The sequence below is a fragment of the Podarcis cretensis genome, assembly GCF_951804945.1.
Source record: "Podarcis cretensis genome assembly, chromosome: 1".
Classification (NCBI taxonomy): domain Eukaryota; kingdom Metazoa; phylum Chordata; class Lepidosauria; order Squamata; family Lacertidae; genus Podarcis; species Podarcis cretensis.
The window spans coordinates 86748588-86758344 of record NC_137170.1 but is presented as its reverse complement, the minus strand read 5'-3'; the positions used below and the strand labels follow the sequence as shown (position 1 = coordinate 86758344).

General features: G+C 48.2%; 1 protein-coding gene across 1 annotated transcript in view; it reads left to right on the top strand.

Annotated features, from left to right (window-relative positions):
- The first annotated feature begins 46 nt into the window (after positions 1-46).
- The window catches only part of LOC307199279 (unconventional myosin-X-like), a 78084-nt gene continuing 68373 nt past the window's right edge, over positions 47-9757 (top strand). Inside the window, exon 1 of the mRNA XM_079947087.1 lies at positions 47-225. Within this exon, the coding sequence (XP_079803213.1) occupies positions 205-225 (21 nt within the window). The 5' untranslated portion in view covers positions 47-204. The remainder of the gene's footprint in view (positions 226-9757) is intronic.

Below are 9757 nucleotides of genomic sequence, written 5' to 3'. Positions count from 1 at the left end.
TCGGGGCGGAGCCGCGGCTGGAGCCGGCCACTGGGCTCGATCTGCCTGCGGGATGCTCGTGCTGCGGCTCTTGCTACCGAGCGCGCCGGGGAGGCGCTGAAGATTTGGAACGAGGGCGCCGCCGCCGCCTCCTCACCAGGCCAGGTGGACGCCTATAAGGGAGAAGCGCCACCGCCTCTGGAATCGGCGTTGCCTTCGGAGCAGATGGACCCCCAGCTGCAGGAGGTGAGAGCGCGGCGAGGACGAGCCCGAGGGCACAGTCCCGCCCCCTCCAAGCTGCTAGTCCCTCGACACTAGGACTCTTCTTCTTCCCTTGCCTTTGCGCCCTCCTTCAAGCGCGGCGGCGGGCGCGCGGAATCCCTTTCTGGCCGGCCAAAGAGGAGGGGTCGCCCCCGGTCCCTAGGCGCCCCTGCTAGGCTCGGCTGGGCTGCCGTCAAACGGCTGAGCGAGACTGCCCGGGCGGGGGGTGGGTGTGGGGGGTCGGGTTTCGTTTTGATCCAAGGGTCTCTGGCGGAGGGTCGAGGCTGAGGCCAAGGGCTTCTCCCCCTTTAGATCCAAGGAGCAGAGGGGGGCTTCTCTGCCCATGAAAGGTGAAGGAGGGGCACCATCCTCACACTTAACCCTGGCATTGGGAAGAAGAGGGAGGGGGAAAGCTGCAGGGTCTCCAGCGGAAAACAGAACCGGGTCCGGTGGGGACCTTTTGGGAGCAAGGGGTGATGATCCGTTTGCTAGACCGGGGCTATGCTTGTCAAGCTTCGCTGAAGCAGGAGTTTCCTTCTGGGAGGGGAAGGCGGGCGTGAGACAGTCTGGTTGCTGTGGGTGACCCTTAAAACTGGCCCCGAGAATCTCCCACCCTTCAGCCAGTCTGTACAGTCTATTGGTGTCCAAGCCTCTCTCCAGTGATGACAAGGGAGGCTTTGAACCTTGACTTGTTGGGATGCAGGGGGCAGATTTGGCACATCTGATTTCCTCCTTTGCTTCTGTGAGGATGGGTGCATCCTCCTGTGTGAATGAGTAATATACCCCAACAGACGCGTTAAACCCAGAACTTGTTCTGAAATGGATGAGCCATTTGGGGATTTTATGTCTGTCTGTGTTACTAATTCACATGCTGGATTTTTGCTACGCTCATGTAGCATCTACCCCTCTGTTTCTCTGGGGAGAGGAGATGACAGGGTGCTCCCTTGATTGAAAGTGGCACTCAACTGCTGCTGTGTGTGGTTTTTTGTTTTTTTAAAAGTGAAAACAGTCACCTTACCCTCCTCCAAATGAGCAAATTCGGGCTCTGTGCCCAAGGAATTCCCGTCAATACAGTTGAAGAGGGCTGGTGTGTGTGCGCATGCGCATGTGCACATGCATATTTCCACATATCCTTATTCAGGACGCTGGACACAGGCAGCAGAAGAAAAAAATACTGGGGAGAGGAGGGGGAAAGGGAGGGCAAAGCAGAAAAAAAAATTAGTCATGAATAGTCTTGCCTGTTGATTCCTGAAAGAGAAATAACTGTACATTTCACATTAGCCGTCTCCAATATTTCCTCCGAAGTCAGTCTTGTTGACTTTGATGGAGTAAACTTTCAAGTTGTAGGAATCCATACTTATTTCATGTGCCAGTTTGTTATTCAATTATAATTTATACAGTACTGCAGGTGAAAGGACCTATTCTTTAAGTAACCACCGGGGGTCCAGCAACAGTTTGTGTGTTATAGATGAGGGGGGTGAAGCAATTTGCCTGGAAAACACTTGCTGCCTCACTTGGCCTCTACTATTGCCTATGTGTGTTTGGGCTTGGTCTTTGTAACTCAGAACACTTACTCCAAGCGCCATAGGTGGTTGCTGCTAAGTCCCCTTCATACCAGGGGCAACTTGGCCTGTTGCAGCCTGCCTTCAGGAGATGGAGCCCAAAGCCCTAGTTCCCCCCTGACCATTGTAACCTGCATAACCCTCTCTTGCCAAGAGCTACAGCTGTACAGACATCTGGCAGGTGTCTTATTAATGCAGCAATGGGCTACTGCTGTGCAAGCAAGAATGCCTTCTTACTCTGGCTTAGAAGTGCCGAAGAAAACTAAGGGCTGACAGTGGCCTTGATGTGAGCAGTGATGCTGCGTGCTGCACGGTCTGCTTGTCGCTGCCCTTTTCTGAAGCAGCACCAGTTGACTGAGCAGTAAATGGCTAGCCATGGCAGTCCTAATTCTGTTTTCCGGGACCATAGTGCGGAAGAGTTGTGTGGGAGCACAGCTAAGCTGTGACTTGGACTGGGGGGTTGATGGTCTTTCGGCCACTTTGGCCTTTGGCTTTCCCCTTGACTGATGCTTGAGGTTTTCCCACCCTCTGTTAGTTTCTGGGCCATTAAGCTCAGTGTCTGAGCTGTCCAGGCACTAAGGGAGCAGGAGCAGATAATGGGTTTAAGGGGCTCCATCTTGCCCCCACCCCCTCTTTGTGTTCTTCATCTGAACAGATGTTTTTATGGATTCCACCCTCCTCTCCCCTCTTCACACAGCAGGCCGTGTCTGCTGTTCCCTCCCCCAATTCTCCTTGCACAGAATGTGGCCGGGAGCTGCTGTTGCACCCTTTAACTGATTAACCTAATGCTGCGCAGAGCGTCTGGTGCCTGGCTGTAATTGTAGGGAGCCCCATTAGCTCGCAAAGGAGCATCTTGCGCCTTCAACCCTTTGCTCCCCAGCCAGTATGGAAAGGACTTGAAATGCAGGCCGAACAAAGTATCAGCCCTCCTTTTACATCCATGACAGTTCTTTGCAGCCCTTCACACACACACACACACACACACACACACACACACACACAGCTCTATAGGGCAGACACTGCAGGGGCCAGGGCTTTTCTCAGTAGTCTTCAAGCATAGTTGCAGGTACCTCCAGTGGATAGTCAAGTAGCCAAAAAGGATCTGCAAAGGAAGACAGAAATCTGTCTTATTCTGAGTCAGACCATTGGTCCATCTAGCTCAGCAATGTCTCCAATGACTAGCAATGGGTCTCCAGGATTTCAGATGGGAGGACATTGCCATTCCTCCCTGGTGAACTGGGATCTTCTACATGCAAAGCAGCATGTAGCTGCCCTTGGCTGGAATGCCTAAGGTTGTGATTCTTTTTTTAAAAAAATATACTGAAGGGCACTCTAGACCTGGTTAGAGGCACTTTCCATATTATTTATTTATGCATCTATTTTTACATTATCCAAGAGCTACTACGCTTGTTACTGGAACAGATTCTGGCAGCCCAGCACAAATGCTTACAACCAACAAATGCTTACAATGCCTACAACCAACAGGCTAGGTTTGCTCCTTTGCTTTTAAATTATATCCTACTTTTCTGTTGAACAACTTTCCCTGCATGTCTGTGGGCAGGAAGTGGGTGACACAGAGGATGTGATTCTCTGTCATGTCTGTGGCTCTTTGGGATGAGCAGGGAGGTCTGGGTCAGGCTCTGAGAAGCTGCTTCTCTTTCCACATCCATTTCTGGTTTGAGCGGCTCATCTAAAGCTGTGAGTAAAATCAAACCTAAATACAGCCATCTGCAATTTTTAAAATATAACTAAACAGAAGGGGGGGGGGGAGAAGAGCAGAAACAGAAATGAGGCATAGCAGACCAAACAACAACAACTAACCCTCTTCTGAAGTCGTCTTCTAAAACATAAGAGTTTTCTCCTTCCACAGTGATGGAAGGTCAGGAAGGAGGTGGGGAAGAGGGCTCCCAAGGCCTGTTGGGTGTGCAGTGGCTGAAAAGGTGTCATGTTATCTACCTAACCTTCAAAGATGCCCCTCAGCAGTGAGAGCAGATAGTCTTATATGGAGGAAGATTAGAGAGGGATACAAATCCCAAAGCAAATACTTTATTTGGTGGGGGAGTGGGAGGAGGAGAGCATGTGCAAAGTCAAGACTGAGAAAAGCATATGGGTGGATGGATGGAGGCTGAGATGAGGAAGCCGACTGTGGCAGGAGGGACAGAGTGTGAACTGAGGGGGATGTGTGGGCACGGGACTGCTCATATTTGCTTGCCCTCTTGCCCAGCTGGCTGCCACTTCTGTGCTTGGCATGATTTGCTGGCTGGATAACTTGGCTTCAATCAGTAGCTCCGTGCTGTGTCTTGAGTATATGAAACCAAACCAAACCACACAGCAACACTCAGAATGGGCTCAGTGGCTTGAAGGGCATCCCCTGTGGTGTTGTGGAAGTCCTGGGTGGCACAGAGCCCATTGTGCCTTTTAGTGCCTCTGCATGTACGGTGGGCAGGCTGCCCTGCTCTCTGGGGAAGCCTGCCAGCAGGCGTGGGCACTTCCCTTTGCAGGCTGAAAACCAGAGCAAACGGTTGAATGGTTGCCTTGCTCTCCCTTCCCCCTCCGATCTCAGAGAAGCCAAATCTTCCACAGTGGCCTAGTCACCCTGGCTTGCTTCTTCCCTGGACATGTAACCAGAAGTAGCTCAGCAAGGGAGAGGGAGAGGTGGAATGGGGGGGGGGGAAGATGACTGCAGCTCTGTGCCAGGAGGAAAGTGGCCTGCAATCACAATGAAAACTCCTGCACAGCTGGGTGTGTGTGTGTGTGTGTGTGAGAGAGAGAGAGAGAGAGAGAACCGGGTGGTCGGGGAGAGAAAATGGTGGCAAGGGGTGTCCAAAGGGAGTTGTGACTATGACAATGTTTTCCCTGTATGTCTGTGGGCAGGAAGTGGACGGCCACAGAGGATGTGGTCCTTGTGTTTGTCTGCCTCTTGCTCTCTCCCTTTTTTGTGCCAGGGCTTTTTTGGGATGAATGGCGGGGAGGTCTGGGTCAAGCTCTGAGAAGTTGCTCCTCTGCTCTCGTCATCCATTTCTGGTCTGGATGGTTTGTCTGCATGTTCCAAAACTTTGTGCTTCACTTAGCTCTCTGAGGATTTAGGTGGCTGCGTTTTTCCTTACGCCACCATCTTCCCAAGTGACTTTTCTTTGGTGGAGAAGATGGTGGAGCCACAGAGCATGGAACAACCTGTATCTAAAACCCCTTTGTTGACTCTTTTGGCTCCCGAACAAGTAGCTTGCCACCATAGAAGGGAATAAAGCATGTTCAGCATAAGTGAAGGTTGGATTATTGTACATGGGGCATGTTTGGCCAGGGAGATGGTTGCCTCACTGCTCTCTTCCTGAGAGACAGGGGTGATTGATGGTGTGTGTGTTAGGGGTAGGAGATGTAGTGCTCTCCAGATGTTTTGGTCTATGATTCTCAACAGCCTCAGCCAGCATGGTCAAGGATGATGGGAGTTGTAGTCTAGCAACATTTTGAGGGCACCACATGACCCCGCTGAAATCAGGAGGTGAGTGTGGCACTGACTGTCTTTATCTAACTGCCCATTTTTTAATGTAGGAGTGCTTAACCAGATGTTGGTTTGATCTCACGAGACTATTTATTATTTGTTCGCTTATTACAACCCAGTCCTTTCCTCCAGAGAGTATAGGGTTTTCCGTTTTATACTAAAAACAACCCTGGAAGGTAAACTAGACAGAGAGAGAGAGAGAGAGAGAGAGAGAGATAGGCCCAAGGTCACCCAGTACAATTCATGGCTCAGAACCTCCTTGGTCTTAGCCAGCACTAACCAAGACACATACCTTTATGGATATATGGCAGGGAAGATAACATGGGCAAGAAACAAAAGCCTCAGGAGTGGTGATCAAAGAGGTTCCTTATGGGCACTTGAAGGATATTAAATGTGATATGGAAGCATACAGTGTGATTGGCTGAACAATTGCACTTGCATTCAGAAGTTGGTGTACAATCTAAGGGACAATCTAAGACAGTGCTATTGCGTTCAGGTCCTGCTTTCAGGCTTCCCATGGGCATCTAGCTGGCCGCTGTATATGCAGGAGTAGATAGGCCAGTGGCCTAATCCTGCAAGGATCTTCTTATGTTCTTATTTCACATGTGTGTGTTTTTCACTTGTGTGCAACATCAAGATTTTCCTGTGTAAAATGCCCATTGTGGTTCATATTGCCAGACACCAGCTCAATGTGGCAAGTTAATGAGTGTTGAGTAATTGGCTGGGGAGAGGACAGAGAATTGAATCAGCTCCTAAGAATTTCTAACTCCTTCCCAACCCCCTTTTAAAGATACCAATGTGTCATTCATTGTAAGGCTACTTGACCATTCTGAAAAATTAAGTTTCCAATTACCGTATTTTTTTGCACCATAACACTCACTTTTTTCCTCCTAGAAAGTAAGGGGAAATGTCTGTGCGTGTTATGGAGGGATGCCTCCGGATTTTCCTCCTCTAAAAACTATGTGCGTGTTATGGTTGGGTGCGTGTTATAGAGCGAAAAATACTGTATATAAGAAATATCACTTCAGGAACACAGGGTAGGTGTTTGGGAATGCTTAAAAAAAAGTAAGGTGTTGTTGCATTACATTGCTTTCTGTGCCACCTCTGTCTATTAACACTTGGGTTAATTGCAACGTGAGGTAGTACGGTTAGTTATTACATTGTGAATCCAACAGCGTCACATCACATTAGCAATAAACAATTAGCAAATATAGTGGACCACAGTTTTTGTTAGGAAGAAACAACTGGCAGCCCCACAGCTCAGGCTGGCCTCCATAGCATCCCCCATGACCTCCGATCCCTGGGATGTGCTCCCATTATGATGCACCTTCTGAGCCCCTCTTTCTGAGGCAAACCAACTGGAGTCTTGTCCAAAACTTGCATCTTCTCACCTTCAGAGGCTCTTCCAGAGTTCATGCAAACACAACTGAGATGCTGAGTTGCAAGAGAATTTGAGTAGAGTTTCTGTGGCTGTTCATGACAAAGAGGGATATACCGTAAATAATGAGCCCTTTGCTAGTGATTTGGACTAAGATGCTAACGTTCATCAGGAGGAGACACGATAAGATCATAAGTAGAGCTTGCATGCTGGATCAGGCCAAGGGCCATCTCATAGTGGCTAACCAGGCTGCCTGAGAGCTTTACCGGAGCCTGCTCACCCTGGCAAGGAGAGGGTTAATAAACCTTTGTCTGTGTTTTGACATGTAAGTGGACCCCTGTTTAAAAAAGTAATAGCTGATCATGAATCTAGGTTCCTTGGTTTGTTCCTATCCCTTATCTAATCACCCACACACCGATGTACATCTGGATTTTTTAAAATCTTGGAGGCTGGGATGGGTAGGTTTGTGTCCAACATCTACTGCTTTCATTTCCTTTGGATTTCTCTTTCCCCATTATAGAGAGCTCCAGTGCTTGAATTTTGCCAAGGTCATTCTTGAATTTCATTTGTGTCCTCTTCCAGCGTTTGCGATTCCCTGGGGGACAAGAGGGGGAATGAACCTTGCATCTATTCTTAGGCAAGGGAGAAAGGAGGATCCAACAAATCATGAACCTGTTAGCTTGACTTTGGTCCCAGCCTTTTTGCTAGAATGAATCGTAAAACCATCTGTCTTGAGGACGGAGCTGATGTCACCCTGGAGGGGTAGCGTTGTGGCGTTTAAAACAACAGCAGCCAGCACAGCTCTGACGAGGATGCTTCGTGCCAACCGGCCAACCGGCGTGCACTCCCTCCTCTTTCGAAAATGTGCCTGGCCTGATCTATGCGAGGAGATGGGGGAGGGATGCAGTTTGCAAATGCACCTTGTCTTTCAGTAAAGCACTTTGGCACAGCTCCATACAATGTGCTCATGCAAAAGCTCAGAAATGTGTGGCTGCCTCGCAGCAGCTCCACCAAGCCCACGTTTACCTATAAACGAGCTCCCTGCTAATGCTTATCATTCTAATAGCTTCCTATAAAAATAACAGCTGGAACATTCACCCAGATCTTATTTTGTTGTGCCCAGAGCATCCAAGCTTGTGATGGTGCTCAGCTCAGATGCTGAATGCAGATGTGTCTCTGCTCACATCTTCCTATTATGGCACAAGAGAGAGAGAGAGAACTCTTGGAATGATGAACGTCCCATAAGATCAAAGTCAAAATGCTACTCTTTGATTGTAACAGAAATGGAGGAAAGTGTGTAGTGCATGACTGGTTCATAGTCACAAAGAAAGAGGGTGGAACGGAGCCCTGGGTGGGATTTAAAGAACACTCGCCATTTTTAACCAGACATGTGGATTCATCGAAAGCTCCTTTGACATATCGGTGTTGTAAAGTAGGTGTTCAGCCTCTTCATCAGAAGGCAAAGGCTCCAGAAACACAAACAATATAACATTAAATAATAAAAGTCCAGAGGGCTGTATTTTGAGAATTTGATAGTTTTCCATAGAAACACATATCATTTTTTGATCCAGATATCTGGTTGCACTTCAACCAGTGCAATGCCAGTGACACACACTGTTCTGCTTTTTCTTATTTTGCCCCACTCTTCTATTCTACTAGCTGTTTGTATGGCTGAGAAAGGTTCAGATACAATTCTTTTTGGCAAGCGTGGAAAAAAGAAGCAGCAGCAGCTTAAGCTGAATGAAATTGGAATAAAAGACCTATAAGTCTGAAGTGGACAAAAATAATTCTGTCACATCTGCAATGGGATCTGAGTATGACCCAAATCTGAGAAACATTCATTTAAAAAAAGGGGGAAAGGAGGGGGGGCACTGAACAGACTATTGATTAAACTGCTGGCCTTCTTTCACTTGTGTGTTAACAAAGGAAATCAGCAGTGAATAGATGTTTTAAGAAATATAAAGCTAGGAAGCCATGTCGTTCTAATACTCTATTGGCTTTGAAGCAAAAAAGCAGCTGTTAAACATTTCCGGCGTTCAGAATTTATTATTATTTTTTATTTTAACCCTCATCCTTCAGACATGGCCAGGTGAGCTGGTTAGTGCAAAACTCTGATGTTGGCGATGTGTTCAATGGATTGCCCAAAGACATGAATGCACCTGCCACAGATCAGCAGATGCAGCAGCCTTCCCCAACTCAGGCAATGCCTTATGGTGACTTGCTATGCACAGTTCTAGGAAAAGGCTGTGGCAGATGGTGCCATTGACTCCAGCACCAACCCTGTCGGGTAGCCTGGAAGCAACAGAGTGTCGCGTCCTATTTCTCTCTCTTTTGGCCACCACCCATATATGCACCCTTTATTTTATTTTATTTATTACATGTATATACCACCTTTATCTTCCAAGGAGCTGAAGGTGGTGTACATGGTTCTCCTCCGCCCCCATTTCACCCTCGCAACAACCCTGTGAGGGGGGTTAGGCTAAGAGATGGTGACTGGCCCAAGGTCACCCAATAAGCTTCATGGCTGAGTGGGGATTCGAACTCTGGACTCCGGTGAGTTCTGACTGACAGACAACTTTGTCCAGCCAACAGGAGGAGTGGGGCACAGCCAGGAAAATGGCCAGGGGTCTAGAGGATGAAGCAAGCAAGGTGGCTACAGGAGGGCTGTCAATGTGTTAGACATCAACCTTTCCTCTGAGTGCCTATTGGGGAGTTGGTGGGAGTGACCTGAACCTTTCCACCCGGACCAAAGGGAAGATGCTGGGCAGTATGCCTTTGCCTTCATCCTGGATTGTCTCTTCCAGGCAATGTTGTTCTACTGAACAGGACATCCATCAAATATCCAGTTTCAGACGACTCCCTATATTGATTGACATTTCTGCAAGAGCTTGCAGGATGAGGTGTACGAACAAAATGGAAGGAGTTTGGGTCACAGAATACAGACTTAATGGGTGTCTATATAATGACCCAAGTTCACACATGCATGCCATTCTAGTCACTTGATTATTTAATGCTTGTAGTACTGTTCATTTGACCAGCCTGTGAAGTTTGAGTTTGTGTGTTAGGGCATTTGTAACT